At 46.8% G+C, this 19,203-nt stretch overlaps 1 protein-coding gene across 1 annotated transcript in view; it reads left to right on the top strand.

The window, feature by feature from the left end:
- FAM169BP (Protein FAM169B) overlaps positions 1 to 16,962 on the top strand; it is a 78,817-nt gene extending 61,855 nt beyond the window's left edge. The window contains exons 4-6 of the mRNA XM_055364069.2: positions 2,083 to 2,265; positions 12,922 to 13,013; positions 14,335 to 16,962. Coding sequence (XP_055220044.2) covers positions 2,083 to 2,265; positions 12,922 to 13,013; positions 14,335 to 14,454 — 395 coding nt within the window. The 3' untranslated portion in view covers positions 14,455 to 16,962. The remainder of the gene's footprint in view (positions 1 to 2,082; positions 2,266 to 12,921; positions 13,014 to 14,334) is intronic.
- Positions 16,963 to 19,203: the final 2,241 nt, after the last annotated feature.

Here is a 19,203-nt window from a genome sequence, read left to right as displayed (position 1 = left end):
GTTGGGCATGGTGGCATATGCCTGTAATCCCAGCTACTTGGGAGGCTGAGGCAGGAGAATTGCTTGAACCCAGGAGGTGGAGGTTGCAGTGAGCTGAGATCGCACCATTGCATTCCAGCCTGGGCAATAAGAGCGAAACTCTGTCTCGAAAAAAATAATTTGGCTATTCTAATAGGTGTGTAGTGGCATCTCATTGTTTAAATTTGTGATTTCCTAGTAACATATGATGTGGAGCATCCTTTCACATGCTTAGTTGTAGAATTACAAAGAGGATTTTGATAGAGCTAGCATTGAGTTTACAGATCATTTTGGGAAGAATTATCGTAAGAATTGAGTCATCCAATCCATGCACATGGAATTTCTCTTCATTTATTTAGCTCTTCTTTAATTTCTCTCAACAATGTCTTGTAGTTTTTGGTGTTCAAGATTCTTTTGTTAAACATACTCTTAATTATTTACTTCTTTTTAATGCTATTGTAAATTAAATTGCATCTTTATTTAATATTAAAGCCTTTTAGTTTTGGAAGACTTCACAATTACAAGAACATTGCTCTCATCTTCTATATATTGAAATAATATAATTGCAAGCAAGTTGGTACTGTTATCTCAAGCGCATCAAGCTTGAAATCCCAAATATTTTATAGTTAGTGTCTCAAGAGAAATGAGCTTCCTTATTGGCTGTAGATTATTTATTTTTAAATTCATTTTTGGTATGAAATAGTAACTGCTTATTTAGCTAACAATTCTTTTGCTTGGCATTTTAGGCTGAGCTCAGCTGGGTGGTTTTCTAGTCTAGCTGGGCTTGCTGTTTATCCATGGTAACCTGCCTGTCAGGTGGCTCTGCTGCTTGGGGCTGGCGAGACATTCCCTGGGACCGCAGCAGGGCGTGGGCCATATTCCTTTCATGGTAGCAGGTCACCCTGGGCTTGCTTTTGTGGTGTGTTGCAGGGATCTGAGAGAGAACACAGGCACACTGGACCCCAGGAGGCCTAGGCTTAGAGTGGTGGTGCTGTCACTCTGCCTCATTCTGTTGACCAAAGTGAGTCACAAGGCCAGCTGGAATTAGAGGTGAGGGGAAATTGATCCCATCTCTTGATGGGAGGAGCTTCAAAATCAGATGCAAAGGGGCATGGCCATAGGAAAGAAGTAATCGTGGCCATTTTTGCAAACAGTTCACCATGGCAGTGTGTATCTTTGCATTTCAGTCTGGCTGATTAGAATCGGAGTCATTTTTGTTTGTTTGGGAAATTACCCACTTCTGAATCTTGGCAGGGACAAATACCACCACTTCCAACAGAAGCTGAAAATGCTCCATATTTGTTTTCTTCTTCCATTGCATCTAGGGCATGGGCATCTGTGCAGTTTGGAGGTGAGGAAGGTGAGCTAGTAGGCCCAGTGTAGAACTGGTGTTCTAGTTAGGGTGATGACAGAGGTGCCTGGCTGAAAGGCCATGTTCTCATTGCAGAAATGGCAACTGTGCTGGTGTTGACTTTGGTTGCGATACAGTTAAGTTGTGGGTGAAAAGTGGGGAGGGTGCCAATTGTCACCTCTCTGGCTCTGCTGCAGCAGGGCCATCAATATTTCATGAGAAGCAGGGCCTGGTGCTGTGTCTATTTGGGGTAAGTGCATTTTGCTATAATTGGACACGGTGAGCCCTTGCTGGAGTTACTGAAACAAGTGCATACCCTAGAGATGGGTCGAATTGGTCTCTTTAGGTTTCACTTCTGCAGGGAGATAGTTGATGTTGCCAGATACTCCTGGTTGGCTCCAAGGGTCTCATTGAACAGTGTGCAGTGAAGGGAGGAATCTGAGGAGGATGCTGCCTGAGTGGCCTCACTCTGCCTAGTATCCCGGGTTCACCTTTCATTTCAGTCCAGTGGTCTTGTATCATGTGAGTTTGTAAAGAAAGCTGATCAGTCAACTGGAGAATGATCTGCTATTTTAGCATCACTTGTTTAGCTTGTGTAACTGACCATGTTTCCAGGAGGTACCCATAACTCTGGCTGTGCAGGGGCCTTACAGGGTCCTAGTGGGTCAGCCGCGAGCCCAGGGGATAGTGTGTGTCTCTTTCTTTCTCTGCAGGCAGACTGTGTGGTGATGGCACCGGTGCGTGCTACCTGCTGCCTGTCTTTGACACCGTGTTCATCAGGAGGAAACACTGGCGCCGAGGCTTGGGAACAGCCATGCTGCGGGACTTCTGTGAGACATTCCCAAAGGACAAGGCCCTGGGGGTTAGCTGCCCGATGTCTCCTGCCATGTACCAAGGTAAACCCCCCTTGTGTCGTGCAGAAGCATTTGGGTAAGGGTGATGGATAACACACGTGCATTCCGGGGGATTCTGCAGGAGGAGGCCCTGGGGAGCCCTCGTGGGCATGTGCAGGCCTTGGCTCGGCGGCACGCACTTGGGGTTTTCCTTCCTTCTGAGAAATCTCTGGTTGCTGCAGCAGAAACCAAGACTTCATGTTTGATCACTAGAAGTGAACTCTCCCAAGCTGGAAAATAATTGGATTTGGAAACAATCACAAATCAACGAGCTCAGAGAGGAGGGAATCTGGACAGCTGCCGTCAGGCTGCGGGCTGCGGGGCTTTGGAGTGCCTATGCTCTTTCACTTGACGCCTGTAGTTCCTCACTTTGTCCTTTGAACTAGAAGCCACGGGAGAGCCCAGGAGCTGAAGGGAAGGCAGGGACCGGGTAGAAAGGCAAGCTCTGAATGGGCTCGGCTTTCCAGCGTCTGTGTAGCTCTCTACGCACAAGACGCCTCCCTCCCATATTCTTTATCCACGTTTGCCAGAGGAGGATGAAACAGCTCTGATGTGAAACATCACACTCTAAGGTGATGAGGGTCGGAGGCTCTGGAGAGCATGTCTCTGAGTCCCCTTCTCCCCCATGAAGCACACACACCCTACTTTGTGCTCTGCCCCTGTTCTTGGTGTGCGGCTGTTTTTGAACGCTTAGTATGCAGTTTCTGGTGTCTTTCTGGCTCAAGGGATAGGAGAGAACAGTTAGGAAAGGCAAGGAAGCTTCTGTTGCTGTGAAGTCATAAAGAAAAGCAGGTAAAAACATACTTTTCCTCAAGTGGGTCTGGCTGTTTCTTTGTATTTTCAAACTCTTAGTCTGTTGTTAAAACTCTGAAGAGCCTTGAATTTCTGCAAAGAGCGCTTGAGACTTCCTGCACCATGTAGCTCACTTTCAGGTGTAGGAGCATTCGGGTGCCCAGGCAGCTGGTCCTCTGTCCACACCCATGTCCTTCTAGGCCCCCTCCTCCTTCTTGTTTCAGGTGCAGGAGCATTCGGGGGCCCAGGCAGCTGGTCCTCTGTCCACACCCATGTCCTTCCAGGCCCTCTCCTCCTTGTTTCAGGTGCAGGCCACCTCAGGGTTTCAGGAGGCTTTGGCAAGGAAGTGGAAGACAGCCTTTTACTCAAAGGAACAGTGGACTCCAAGGCTAAGGGCTGGCTACTGAGCCTGGGCCAGCCTTGCTAAGACCCTGTAGGGCCCTATGATCCCTCTGGTCCTTCCACTGTCTTTGCCTGCAAAGAAAGATCTGAACGTGCTGATTCTGACTCACGCTACTTCTCTCTGGGCTTCAGACACCCAGATGTGCCTGTCAGGTTTTTATTGAGTTCACTGATGCCTTCCAACTGGACAGGAGGGACTCCTGCCCTGGGCCCCATGCTTTGAGCCTTCTTTCAACTGCATCTCCCTCCAGGGGGGCGATGACTCCATGGGCCCAAGAGGAGGTACCCACCTGGCTCATGCTGCTCCTTCTAATCTGGCTCAGGGTACCAGGACCCCAGGATTCCTGCCAGTGGCCACTGTGGGCCTGAGTGGACCTCATCCCATGGTCTAGGCTCATGAGGGTGGACCATGCCACTAGTTTGCACATCCTTAGAGCCCAGGGGCGGCTCTTGGGGGGCTGTGGATGGCGTGTGGGGAGGATGGCCACATTTGTACTCACAGGCCCCTTGAGGTATCGGGGGCTGGGGTGGGAGGAGAAGGGGGTGGACTGCCGGCTGGGGGCCAGCTCGCTTGGTATTGCCACATTCTGGTGCAACACTCCAAGGAGTCCAAGAATTCTAAATTTGAAACGAGCTTCTCCTGTTGTTAGGAAGTTATATTTGTCAAGATAGGAGGGCAGAACGTGTCATATATAGCGCTTTGCTAACTTGGTTTGTACCTTTGGAAGACAGGCGTTCCTCATTTCACTGCTCTTCCCTTGATTGCACTTTGCAGATGCTGCGTGTTTTACATTTTGAAGGCTGTGGCAGCCCTGCTTTGAGCAAGTCTATCGGGGATATTTTTCCAACAGCATGGTCTCACTTCGTGTCTGTGTGTCATGTTTTGGTAATTTTCGCAATATTTCAAACTTCTTCATTATTATTATATCTGTCATGGTGATCTGTGATCAGTGATATTTGACGTTACTATTGTAATTGTTTTGGGGCACCACAAACCATGCCCGTGTAAGTTAGTGAACTTAATCAATACACGAGCCTGTTCTGATTCTGCTCCTGACCAGCTGTTCCTTCCTTCTCTTCCTATTCCATGAGACACAACAATATTGAAATTAGGCCAATTAATAACCCTACAATGGCCTCTGAATGTTCAAGTGAATGGAAGAGTCACATGTCTTTCACTTTAAATCAAAAGCTAGAAATGACTAAGCTTAGTGAGGAAGGCATGTCAAAAGCTGAGGTAGGCTGAATGCTAGGTCTCTTGCACCAAACAGTTAACCAAGTTGTGAATGCAAAGGAAGAATTCTTGAAGGGAATGAAAAGTTCGACTCTGGTGAACGTACAAATGATAAGAAAGTAAAACAGCCTTATTGCTGATAGGGAGAAAGTTTTAGTGGTCTAGATAGAAGATCAAACCAGCAACAACATTGCCTTAAGTCAAAGCCTAACCCAGAGTAAGGCCCTAACTCTCTTCAATTCTATGAAGGCTGAGGGATTTGAGGAAGCTGCAGAAGGAAAGTTTGAAGCTAGCAGAGGTTGGCTTATGAAGTTTAAGGAAAGACGCTGTCTCCATAACATAAAAGTGCAAGATGAAGCAGCAGGTGCTGATACAGAAGCTACAGCAAGTTATCTGGAAGATCTAGCTCAGATCATTGATAAAGGTGGCTACACTACACAATAGATTTTCAATGTAGGTGAAACAGCCTTCTACTAGAAGAACATGTCATCTAGGACTTTCATAGCTAGAAAAGAGAAGTCAATGCCTGGCCTCAAAGCTTCAAAGGACAGGTCGAGTCTCTTATTAGGGGTTGATGTAGCTGGTGTCTTTCAGTTGAAGTTAGTCCTCATTTACTGGTCAGAAAATCCTAAGGCCCTCAAGAATTATGCCAAATCTATTCTGTCTGTGCTCTAGAAATGGAACAACAGTGCCTGGATGACAGCGTGTCTGTTTATAGCATGTTTTATTGAATAATTTAAGCCCACGGTTGAGACCTACTGCTCAGAATAAAAGATTCCTCTCAAAATATTATTGTTCATTGACAATGCACCTGGTTATCCAAGAGGTCTGATGGAGATGCACAAAGAGATTAATGTTATTTCCACGCCTGCTTACATAATATCCATTCTGCAGCCTGGGGATCAAGGAATAATTTCAGCTTTCAAGCCTTATTTAAGAAATACACTTCCTAAGGTTTCCATAGATAGTGATTCCTCTGATGGTTCTGGGCAAAGTACACTGAAAACCTTCTGGAAAGGATTCACCATTCTAGACACCATTAAGAACACTCATGATTCATGGAAGGTCAAAATATCCACATTCATAGGAGTTTGGAAGAAGTCGATTCCAACCCTCATGGATAACTTTGAGGGAGGAGTCCAAGACTTCAGCAAAGGAAGTCACTGCAGATGTGGTGGAAATAGAGAGAGAACTAGAATTAGAAGTGGAGCCTGAAGATGGGACTGAATTGCTGCAATCTCATGATTAATCTTGAACAGTTGAGGAGTTGCTTCTTATGGATGAGCAAAGAAAATGGGTTCTTGAGTTGGAAGCTCCTCCTGTTGAAGATGCAGTGGACATTGCTGAAATGACAACAAAGGATTTAGAATATTCCATAAATTAGTTGAGAAAGTAGCAGCAGCAGGGTTTGAGAGGATGGACTCCAATTTTGAAAGAAGTTCTACTGTGGGTAAAATGCTGTCAAACAGCATCACATGCTGCAGAGAAATCTATTGTGAAAGGAAGAATCAATTAGTGGAAGAAACTTCATTGCTGTGTTATTTTAAGAAATTGCCACAGCAACCCCACCCTGAGAAGCCACCAACCTTGACGCAAGACCCTCCACCAGCACAGATTATGACTTCCTGAAGGCTCAGATGATCACTAGCATTGTTTAGCATTAAAATATATTTTAATTAAGGTATGTACATTGTATTTTTAAGACAAAATGCTATTGCATGCTTACTAGACTACAGTATAGTATAAACATAACTTTTACATGTATGCACTAGCAAACCAAAAAATTTGCGTGACTTGCTTTACTGTCATATTTGCTTTATTGTGGTGGTCTGGAACCAAACGCACAGTATCTCCGAGGCCTGCCTGCACTTAGCATTGCACTCTGTAGGTTTCCATCTGTGTTCTTCCCCGGGGCCCCCCAAATGTTAAGAAGAGGGCCTAATGGAGTCCTCATGGGCACCTGCAGAACCAGGAGCAGTTTCCCATTCACCTGGATTCGGGACATTGCCATGTGAAAATGTTCACCCATGAATGTTGGCATAAAAGTCTAGGAACCTTGAGTGGACTCTGGAATCCGGGAGGGAGCAGAGGATAAGCTTGAAGGTTCTTTGGGAGGGAGGAAGGACGGTGCATGAAGAGCGGCCAGGGTGGATGGTGCTAAGGACTGAATTGGGTCCCCCACTCAAATTCATATGTTGAAGCCCTTGGTGTGACCACATTTGGAGATAGGGCCTTTAAAAAGCTAATTAAGGTTGAACGAGGTCCTAAGGGCGGGCCCCTAGTCCAGTGTGACTGGTGTCCTTAAGAAGAGAGGCACCAGGATGGACCCAAACAGAAACAGCCGTGTGAGGATGCAGGGAGAAAATGGCCATTCAGAAGCCAAGGAGAGAAGCCTCAGGAGAAACCAACCCTGGGCCACCTTGATCTTGGACGTCCAGCCTCCATAACTGTGAGAAATAAATTTCTGTTGTTTAAACCAGTGGTCCCCAACCTTTTTGGCACCAGGGACTGGTTTCGTGGAAGACAGTTTTTCCACGGATGGGGCAGGGACAAAGGGTTGGTTTCAGGATGGTTCAAGCACATTACATTTATTTATTGTGCACTTTATTTCTATTGTGATTACATTTTAATATATAATGAAATAATTATTCAGCTTACCATAATGTAGAATCAGTGGGAGCCCTGAGCTTATTTTCTTGCAACTAGATGGTCCCATCTGGGGGTGATGGGAGACAGTGACAGATCATCAGGCGTTAGATTCTCATAAGGAGTTCTCAACCTCGCATGCGAAGTTCACGATAGGATCCGCGCTCTTATGATAATCTAATGCTGCCGCTGATCTGACAGGAGGCGGAGCTCAGGTGGTAACACAAGCAATGGGAGCAACTGTAAATACAGATGAAGCTTCACGCACTCCTCCACCACTCACCTCCTGCTGTGTGTCCTGGCACTGGTCGGTGGCCCAGGGGTTGGAGACTCCTGGGTTAAGCCACCCAGTCTGCAGTGTTTTGTTAGAGAGCCCTAGTAAATGAATGCAGATGGGAAGGGTGGAGATGAGAGCTCCTCACCAGGAGAAGCCGGGGAGGTGGACGTGTCCATGGTAGGCAGGTGCAAAGGTGGTTTGAGTGCAGCAGGGATTCCAGCAGAGATCAGCGGGTGGAGGGCTGCTCGAGGACTGGAGTGGGCTGTGTCGGAGACCCAGAGAGCTGGTGCAGAGTGAACCAGGGTGAGGTGGGGGACTTCCTGACTCATGCTGCGTTCCCTTCTCCCAGTCTGCAGGCAGTTCTTGCTGGTCTGTCCGGAGGAGCGAGGACGCCTGTGGGAGGTGGAGCGCCGGGGGTCCTGGGGCCAGTGCACCAATATCTGGCTAAAGGTTCAGCTTCACCAGGCAAGGCTTCCAGACTGAGTAGGACTGAAACACGGCACTGTGTCTATTTATTTCTGGTTTCAATACTAGCGTGGATTTACAGTGATCTAATGAGACCCATATAGATGTTATTTCTGTTGTGGCAAGAACAAAGGAGGGGCGGGACCTGGGTGAGGACATCTTATCCTCCAACGTTCCCCCCCTGAGTGAAGCACACCTTCCCATCCTTCTTGCTCAAAAAGATCACCCCCAGTTTAGCAGTTAGGAGCTCCCTGGGACTAAGGGACTCCCCTTTTACAATTAGATTATTGAAACATATAAGAAGATCGGTTTCCTCTGCCTAGCTGAAGGTGAGTTGAAAACACGATTCTGAACAGGTGATGAAAGGTGATGTGTGCACTTGGTTGAAAACTCAAAAGGGTTTACTATGACAAGCAAGTCTTCTATCCTCCTCACCTCTGAGGGGACTGCACACGTAATGGCAGCATCGCAGAGACAACGTTCTACAAAACCGCTGCCTGGTCTTTTTCACAGCAGCATAGTATGATGTCGCGTGGACGTTTTGTCATTTATTTCCCTGTTGACAGATGCGCATTCCGTCTTCAGTTTCTGGTTGCTTGAGACAGTGCCCCAGTGGCAGTTTGCCAGTGGGGTTTAGTGAAGGAAGCAGGAGAACAGAGCCTCTGGTGGTGGGTTTCCAGGGGAGGCAGCGGGTGGGAAATCCTTTGATCAGCCAGATGGGAAAGCAGGCTTGCAGTGTCTGGGTTTCCAAGTTGCTTTTCTTTTTTTTTTTTGAGACAGAATCTCGCTCTGTCACCCAGGTTGGAGTGGAATGGCGCAACCTTGGCTCACTGCAACCTCCGACTCCTGGGTTCAAGGGATTCTCCTGCCTCAGCCACTCGAGTAGCTGGGACTACAGGCATGTGACACCATGCTCAGCTAATTTTTGTATTTTTAGTAGAGATGGGGTTTCACCATATTGGCCAGGCTTGAACTCCCGACCTCAGGTGATTCGCACTCCTTGGCCTCCCAAAATGCTGGGATTACAGGTGTGAGCCACCCTGCCCGACCCCAAGTTGCTTTTTTGACAGTGAACTTTCTAAATCTCGCAAATGGGGAACGGCTGCCCATAGCAGGCGCTTCTCAGCTTAGCGCTTCTCAGCTCAGCACTAAGAGGCGAGGCCAGGCCAGGGCTGGGGCAGCGGACACCTCCAGGCTTCAGGTGCTGCCATGGGTGGGAGGTGAGGGGGACAGTTAATTTAAATTAACTGTCCAAAATGCAAGCCCTGGCTCTCCTTCACTCCTGGAGTGGGTGCTCCCGTCAGCGTCGAATGCCATTTCTGCGGCTGCATGTGGCTCATTAGGGGATTGACAGGCAGCCGAGGTGCCAGGCTTTCTCTCCACGTGGTGACTGACCCACCTTAGGTGTTGACAGGTGAGTGTGCCTTGGAGTTTATTGATGATAATAGTGATCAGTTGTGCTTTTATGCTGGAAGGCTTAATGGATCTTTACAGATATTCATGGGGTGACCAGGCACCGGGGAAGGAGGCATGGCAGGGCGGGGCTGTGCTGTGATCCTAATGAGGCGGTTAAGTGACTTGCCCTGTGGCACTGAGTTAGGAATGAAGGGAAGCCGGTCGGGTCCCTGGGCACTGAGCTGTCTAGCTGTTGGAGTTTATGGACACGCTTCACAAATGAGGCTGTGGGGCCTCGCACAACCTCTGTGCTTGGATGTTTCAGTTGCTTGGCTGGGAATGGAAAAAGAAAATGCATTGCATATTGAAATGTGGAAATCGCACGGGCCAGAGGAGTGAGCAGGGACGAGGATGTTTTCTCCTAATTGGGGAGATGGCTCCTCCTGGAGAATCCCACTGGGACTGTTTCAAGAGCTGGGAGTCGGTGTGGTCTGGGCAGAGGAAACTGAGCTGGAAGTCATATGCCAAACATGTCACTTTAATTCACTCTGAGATTCACCAACTCTCGTTTTAAAACAGCAAATGAGGGGACTTGCACAGAGAATGTTCCAGAAGCATGCTTGAGTCCCTTGAAGGAAGAAGGGTTATCATTATAATTAGGATATAATTAGATTACTAAAACTCTTTATTTAAAAAAAAATTCTAAGTTATGGTCTTTTCACTGCCTGTATAAATCATGGCTAGTTCCCAGTTTCACCCACATCTTCTTTCCCCTCGAGGGCCCGCAGTCAGGATTTTAATTCACTCAGGAAGGTTTTCAGCCAACCGGCTTCAGCTTGCAACCATTATGACAGTTAGTGCTGACATCTCAGGTTTTTTTCAAGTTGGTGAGTTGGGGCTGCAAATGTGATCACAGATTAGCTCGGTGCTCTGCAGTTTCTCGTCTGTTTCTCTCTTCATGGAAATCAGCAAGTGTTAGTGGATTAGAACTTCTTACGGGTCACCGAACAATGCAGATTCCGGAACCTTCTCTTCCCTGGGAATCTCAGTAGGCCATTAACTGGATGTTAGTCTTAAATTAGTCAGTGATTCTTAGAGTTGCTTTCTTGACTTGTTCTGTTTTTTTCAAGTTTTATCTGCTCTCCCTTCTTTTTCCTGATGGTTATTTTGGAGGTATCCTATAATTTTATGTGCCATAGAAATAGAACTGTAAGCAAGAAGCCCAGTGGAATCAATTGCTTCTTGCTCTAAATAAGGCATGAACATTTCACAACATTTCAAAGGGAAATTAACTTGTGCTCCTTGCAAATGTTTTAAAGACTATTTCTGAAGCAGCCTGATTGGCGGGCCAGGTCTTTAAAAGTTTGTGCGATCTTGGCTGTTGATAACATCTGCAGGTTATAATGGCCCTGAAAATATTTACAGATTATGCAGACCTTTTGAGGGAAGGAGTTTGTGGGAAATTTCTTTCTTCCTACACTCAGTTACAGACAAAGCCTTTGAAACTTGACCAATAGGATCATAATTGCATCTGATGTGATTTCCCGGTCAGCCTGAACATGCCTTAAGTTTCTTTACCAGAGAGAATGAAACTGAATATGTCAACAGTGAAATGTTCTTTTACAAAATTGTTGCCGGGATCAGGAAATAATTGACCACTGCTTTAAAAATTAATTTTTTTTCAATCTGTAAGTCATACTTTTGCTTTCCTTCTCCAGCTGAATTTTTAATGGATTCAGTTGTCATCCACAAATACTTTATTTGCATTTAATTTTTCAACCAGAAGGATCTTTGCATCAAGAGATGTGAAAAATATGAGAAGGGAAGCGGGGGCTACTTTTTTGAAAGTTTGATGCCCAGCAAACTGCAGTTCTGACCTTTTTTCTCAGTTTGTTCTGGTGACTCATACGTTATAGAGTACAATAGCAACAGCGATTTTGTGGTGGTGCAGTGTGCTGGGAAGTGCCGGGGGCAAAACCACCATACTGGGTGTGTTTTTTTGTCTAATGCTGCTCTTTGACAGGTTGTGTGGCTCCCCTTAGTGGCCATTGTCGTCTACTGCAGCCTTGGATGATGACTTACCTCTGTGATTAGTGCTCTGATACCTCCAGGTGTGCTTCCAAATGAGTAATTAGTGCATTCATTTTTAAAGATTTAATGAACCTCAATTAGGAATGAAATACAAGTAAATATTTGATAGCTCACAACACATAAAAACATTAGGAAAGGTGGAAAATTGATAATGGGTTATCTACTTCATTTTCTCATTCATTCATTCATGTATTCCTTTATTTGTTCATTCGCTAACTGTCAATGGGGCATCTACAGACGTGCCAGGCACTGTCCTAGACGTTAGGGATGCAGTCGTGAACAGGGCTGACCTGGCTTCTGAACTTATTTACCAGCTAACTACGTGGGCACCTACTACTGAGTGATATAAAAACTCTATGGCCGACAGAACTCAAGTGTGCTAGTATTTTTAAGTGCCCACAATTAAATTTTGCCAAACCAAATTTTGCTAATTTATACAGTTCTGTAAATAAATTTAAAAATTTACTTATATAGATAACAACTAAATAATTCATTTGTTCTTTAGTAAACAAAATGTGTTACATAGGTATTTTCAGCTGAAATGCAAAACTGTGTATTTTTTTTAGGGATCTGAACACCACACACACACACATATGGATTTGGGGGCGTGGGGTGTGGAGGTGCAAAGGAGGACGAGAAAGTCATCCCTTTCCAAGTCGGTACTGATTTGGTAGGAGAGGAGGGAGACTCACTGAACGTGGGTGATTATGACCTCTCTTGTGAGCGAAGCCACTGGTGAGCAAAAAGAAGGATCCAGGACAAGAACTGGAAATGTGAGTCCATTGAATGCCAGAATCGTTGGAAGAACAGATCACAATTCCAGCTCAGAAATGCTTGAGTGGAACCATCACTTTGCATCTCCTGACACCTGGCAGGTATTCCTGTCTTCTGGAGAGCATTGCAGCAAATGGCAAAGTGAAGGTCAAGAAGATAGAACTGACCCAGCACTTTGGGAGGCTGAGGCAGGAGGATGACTTGAGGTCAGGAGTTCGAGACCAGCCTGACCAACATAGTGAAACCCCATCTCTACTAAAAGTACAAAAATTAGCCAGGCATGGTGGCAGGCATCTGTAATCCCAGCTACTCGGGAGGCTGAGGCAGGAGAATCGCTTGAACCCGGGAGGTGGAGGTTGCAGTGAGCCCAGATGGTGCCACTGCACTCCAGCCTGGGCTACAGAGGGAGACTCCATCTCAAAAAAAAAAAAAAAAAAAAAAAGAGAGAGAGAGAGAGATAGAACTGGTTCATGGCTATCAACATGTTTGCAAGGTCCCCAGTGTACTATTTCCTCTTGATTGTCCAGCCCCTTGGGAGCCACCCTCATTTGCTTACCCTCTTTCTGTTGCTTGGGGAGGGCAGCACACCCAGGAAATTCCGAGGACGTGAGCCGTCATGCGAGGACTTCTCAGAATGACAGACCCAGACAGCCTGGCCCTGGAGACGGCAGCAAGGTATGGTGATACTATATCACCCCATGAAACTCTCACTTTCCTAGTGATCAGGTTGTCCTTGCTTAGTGAAGCCGTGGTCTGAACCTGCCAGGCAGCTTCCCAGACGACTTGGCTGTGGGCTTCTCGTGGCAGCAGGGCCTTGGTCTAGGCTCAGAATCTCTGGGCTATCATGGGAGGGGGGTGTTGCGCGGAGAGGCCTTTGTAATTAGATTTTTTATGGTTCTCTTCTCTTAACTAGACAAGCTCTAACGAAACCAAAATGGAACAGAACACATGGGAATTGGCCGTAACCTTGCATCGTTAAGGAAATATTGAAAAATCTGAATTTCAAATTTTGCCATGGACCAGTGTCTGTCAAGCAGAACAAAAAGCAAGACAAATTTGTCTTTCTTTCCTCCTCCACTGCAAAAGCCCAGATTGCTGGGATGGAGTGGAATTAGGTATTAGGTTTTTGTACAATCCAGAGTGACTGTAGAATAGAATCTTGAGGGAATATTAAGAATATTTCTTAGTAGCTTGCTGTCATTCAGTATTTTATAAAATTTTAGGTTTTCCTGGTTTTCTTGTGGCTAAACCAGACTCTTGCCCACACCGGGTATTGTGAAAATGTCCATTCTCTGGTGCCAAAGGGTCTTTACTTTCAAATCCCTAAAGAGTCCAAAATTACTTTAAACTTACACTTGTACATCATGGACAAATACTGCTTATTTTGGAAAATATATTGCTCTGAAATAGAAGATTCAACAATGAAAGCAGAAAATATCCCAGTAAGTGCTGGATTGTTTTAGAAATCTGCTTCCTGTCTGACATTAGCTCTAGCCATCTGGCAGATGAGGGCTTTCATTTTCTTTGGTTCACCATGGAAAGATGGGCTAACCTAAGACCCAACAGGCACCGAACAGAGAGCGTTGTACTTGGCCTTTTCTGCTGATCCTTGACTTTTCTTTTCAACCTGTTAGAGGAAGCAGAAATGTCCAGGGTACTGTAACGCCCATGGGTGTGGACCTGGGGGAATTCTGCACATTTGAGCATGGGGTGCCAGCTTTGAAAGCAGTGCTTCCTTCCCTGCCCTTTCTCTGGTCTCCCCAGGCTGGGCTGTCCTTTAGTTCCTTTCAGTAAATACGTGCTTTTATGCACAAAATCTGATTTCCCCATGGCTGGCTGGAGCGTTTGAACCTGGCCTATTCTGAATCTCAGCAGGAAGTGCAGGCACAAGCCAGACAGGACACCTCCATGTCCTGAACGTCCAGCCCCAGACTGTGCAGGACGACCCCATTGCCATATTTAATTGGAATGCCTGTGGATTCTTTTCTGACTTCAGGAGAGGATGTGTGGAGAAGAAATGGAAGACACAAAGAATGATCCAGAGTGTGGAGTGGAAGAGGAGGATGCCAGGCTGGCAGGGCAGCCACCAGGCAAGCTTACAAGGCCCAGTCCCTGACGTCTCCAGACGCCCATCTGGGCCAGGTCCAGAGGCCTGCCTGGGCTCCCAGGATACGGGTCTGAGACTTGTGTGGCTGGGAGCGTACCTTCCCTGGGGATCTTTGAGGGGCCAGTGACCCCACGGGCCCCACCTACCTCTGAGGTGGGCTCAGGCTCTAGAGTACCTGAGAACGTGCTGCGCTCAGCATGCGACACCGTGCCACAGGGAGGAAATATTTCCCTAAGTTAATTGTTGACAGTTCCTAAACGTTTCAGAAGCTTACTCGTTAAAACTAACGTGGTTTCTGTTTCTCAGGATAAATTGGTGGGACTTTACCGGAACCACAGGGATGTTTTACTGAATGTACCTCTTTCCTTATAGAAGTTTAAAGATGCTCAGGAAGGGGCCACACCCGTTCCATCTGGGCTGTAGAAACCCATTGCAGGTTTGTGCATGCCAGCCCTGCTGTTGCCGTGAGACTACGGACACCAAAGAGGTTTGCAGGGGTACACGTGTCCTTTCCAGACACCAAAGAGGTTTGCAGGGGTACACGTGTCCTTTCCCGGGAGGCTTCAGCCACATCAGGAGTGCCTTGAGGGCAGGGGCAGTGGCTGGATGGTGCCTACTGTAGGCCTGGAGCGCTCTTCTGGCCTGGTATACAGAAGGCACTCAGAGAGCTCATATGGGAAGCACTGGGTAGGAATTTGGGCAGATCGTGCTTCTAGAATATTGGTGGCCTTGAGTGGAAAGGCTTGTGGTAGTAAAAGTAACTAAAAATGATAGCCTGGCTCGAATGTGACATTGGCTTCCCCCTTCTCAAATACTGATGGAGCCCTGCTTGGTAGCTTGTGTATGGCCGCTCTTGGGATGCAGAGACAAGGACCTGCTCTTAGGCCCCAGATCCAATGGACTAGGCAGAGTTGTCCCAGGGCCGCCTGCCGTCCTCAAGGGTGGGGCGCAAATCCAGGCTGCTTTAGGGAGCCCAAAGCCTGCTCCCCGAGAGCTGGGGTGGTGCTTTCTCTGCAATTGGGCCCAGCCTTGATGATTTCAGTAGGATTTTTCCCAGAGAAAGCTGGTCAGGCCCTCTTGAGGCAGACAACCCAAGTTCTTGCCCCTCCTTTTGGGAAAATGCAAATCCAATCCCATTGCCGAGGACATCCCAAACCCCTCTGTACTCATCACTGACTTTGGAGAAGCCAGGGGCCCTGCTGCCTCTGCTCCTTGCCATTGGAGTTCAGCTGCAGGGTCAGCCCTGGGCTGCCTGGTTACTTTGTTGACAGAAGAATAGGGTTTTACCTTTTTAGGATGTAATAAAGCCCCTCCTGTGGCCTGGTGAGGAGACTACCAACAGTCCCAAGTTCTGGGAATATATCATCTGTTCCCTTGAGCAGTCAAAGGACACACATGGTGGGACCTGTTATTTATTCATCCATGCACCCAGCTGTCCATCTGTCTGTCCGTCCATCCATCTATCCATCCATCATCCATCCATCCACCTATCCATCCATCTATCCAATCCATTCATCATCCATCCATCCATCCCTCCATCCATCCATCCATCCATCCCTCCATCCATCCATCCATCCATCCATCCATCCATCTATCCATCCATCATCCGTCCATCCTCCATCCATCATCCATCCATCCATCCTCCATCCATCATCCATCCATCCATCCATCCATCCATCCATCCATCCATCCATCCATCCATCCTCCATCCATCTTCCATCCATCCATCCTCCATCCATCCATCTATCCATCCATCCATCCATCCATCCACCATCCATCCATCCTCCATCTTCCATCCATCCATCCATCCATCCATCCATCCTCCATCCAGCCATCCATCTATCCATCCATTTATCATCTATCCATCCACCCATCCATCATCCATCCATTCTTCCTCCCTCCATCCATTCATCCTCTATCCATCCATCATCCATCCATCCATCCATCCATCCATCCACCCATCCTCCATCCATCCATCATCCATCCATCCATCCATCCATCCATCCACCCACCCATCCTCCATCCATCCATCCATCCTCCATCCATCATCCGTCCATCCATCCATCCATCCATCCATTCTGTTGTACAATAGATATTCAGCATGCTTTCTCAGGGACATGCTCTGTGCCGGGGACAGGGGATATAAGTGAGGTATGGATACTGGCCTCAGGAAACTCTCTTCTCTTTGGAGGAATCTCTTCTGGAGTGTTCCACTGGAGTTTTCATCTCTCTTGCACCCATTACAAAGATGGAAGGGTCCAATTGACTAGAAATATAGTTTAGAGCTTCATATGGAGACATCGTGAAGCCTGCCTCCCCCCTCCCCCTTACACTTGGGCTCTCTGTGCAGGTGGCACAGACCATAGAAGGAGAGTGAAGTCTACAGCCTAGAGGGTGCCCTGTGTGTGGTGTCAGATGCAACCTTTCACATGGGATGTGTGTGCTGTGAGCATTGTGCTATTTGAGATGAATGGTTAATATTTTGTGTTTACATGAAAATAAATGTTTAAAAATGTCTCAGGGGTTTGATGAAGTTACTATTCAATAAAAGAAACCTCTCAGGGAAGAACAGCTGATGTATCGATGGCTTTGTTTAAGGGCATATGTACTGACCACACAAGTTAGAAGGCAATGCCGTGGAACTGAGAGCAACCTCCTGCCCAGTCCATGCCAGCTGTGAGGCCGTGTGCAGGGGTCCCTTCCAGCAGTGTGTGCAGGACTGCCCATAATGCACATCTTTGTGTGTGTTGTGTTTTTTTTATTAAATCAATTTTATTTTTCGGTTTTCTGTGTTCCTGTCTCTTATTTTTTAACAGCTCTATTGAGATATTATTTACAAACCTTAAAGTTCCCTCATTTAAAGTAATAATTCAGGCCCGGCGAGGTGGCTCACATCTGTAATCCCAGCAATCTGGGAGGAAGAGGCATGTGGATCACTTGAGCTCAGGAGTTCAAGACCAGCCTGGCCAACGTGGTAAAACTGTGACTCTACAAAAATACAAAAATTAGCAGGGTGTGGTGGCCTGCGCCTGTAGTCCCAGCTACTTGGGAGGCTGAGGTGGGAGGATTGCCTGAGCCCAGGAGGTTGAGGCTGCATTGAGTGGAGATCGTGCCATTGCACTACAGCCTGGGTGATAGAGTGAGACCTTGTCTCAAAAAAAAAAAAAAAAGTAATAATGCAATGATTTTTAGTATATTTACAGAGCTGTGCCCTCATCACCACCATTAGTGCCCCAAAAAGAAACACCGCGCCCATGAGTCTCTCCCTCCCCACTCACCCCTCCTCCTGCCCTCGGCAGCCACTAATCTATATATAAATTTGCCTCTTCCGGATATGTCATGTAAGTGGAATCACACCATACGGGGTCTTTCACGGCTGGCGTCTTTCACTTAGACGCCGTAATAATTTTTCCAAGGTTCACCCGTGTTGTGGTGAGTGTCATCAGTTCTTATTCCTTTTTATTGCCAAATAACGTCCCGTGGTATGGATGTAGAACACTGTATTTTGGCATTCCCTAGGTGATGTAATTTGGATTGATTTGAGGTTTTGGTAGTTATCAATGATGCTGCTATGAATGTACACATACACAAATACAAGTTTATGGCCGAGCGCGGGGGCTCATGCCTGTAATCCCAGCACTCTGGGAGGCCAAGGCGGGTGGATCATGAGGTCAGGAGATCGAGACCATCCTGGCTAACACGGTGAAACCCTGTCTCTACTAAAAATACAAAAAAATTAGCCGGGTGTGCTGGCGGGCGCCTGCAGTCCCAGCTACTTGGGAGGCTGACGCAGGAGAATGGCATGAACCCGGGAGGTGGAGCTTGCAGTGAGCCAAGATCGCGCCACTGCACTCCAGCCTGGGCGACAGAGAAACACGCCGTCTCAAAAAAAAAAAAAAAAAAAAATACAAGTTTGTGTGTGTACATATGTTTTCAGTTCTCTTGGGTACACATCTGAGAATGGAATTTCTGGGTCATATGGTAACTCTATGTTTAACATTTTGGGGAACTGCCAAATTATTTTTCCAAGTCCCTGCACCATTTTACATTCTTATCAGCCAGGTATGAGGGTTTCCGCTTCCCTCATGCCAGCCAACACTTATTCCATCTTTTTTTTTTTTTTTTGAGACAAAGTCTCGCTCTTGTCCCCTAGGCTGGAGTGCAATGGCGTGATCTCAGCTCACGGCAACCTCCGCCTCCCAGGTTCAAGTGATTCTCCTGCCTCAGCCTTCCGAGTAGCTGGGATTACAGGCGCCCGCCACCATGCCTGGCTAATTTTTTGTATTTTTAGTAAAGACGGGGTTTCACTATGTTAGCCAGGCTGGTCTCGAACTCCTGACCTCGTGATCTGCCCACCTCGGCCTCCCAAAGTGCTGGGATTACAGGCATGAGCCACCGCTCCCGGGGCCTATTCCGTCTTATTGATACAGCCACCATCCTAGTGGGTGGGAAGTGGCATCTTACCGTGGTGCTGATTTGCATTGCCCTGGTGACTACTGATGTCAAACAGCTTTTCAGTCATTTGTGTTATCTTCTTTGGAGAAATGTCTATTCAAATCCTCACTTATTTTTGAATTGGGTTGTTTTTATCTTGTTGATTTGTAAGAATTCTTTATAAATTCTGATTTTAATCCCTTTTTGGATATATGATTTGCAGTTTTTTTCCCCATTCTTTGGTTTCTCTTTTCATTTTATTGATGTCATTTGAAGTATAGTTTTAATTTTGTTTTGTTTTGTTTTGGTTTGTTTTTGAGTCAG

The sequence above is a fragment of the Gorilla gorilla genome, chromosome 16 (assembly GCF_029281585.2).
Source record: "Gorilla gorilla gorilla isolate KB3781 chromosome 16, NHGRI_mGorGor1-v2.1_pri, whole genome shotgun sequence".
NCBI lineage: Eukaryota > Metazoa > Chordata > Mammalia > Primates > Hominidae > Gorilla > Gorilla gorilla.
The sequence above is the reverse complement of the archived record's forward strand: the minus strand, read 5'-3'. Positions and strand labels throughout refer to the sequence as shown.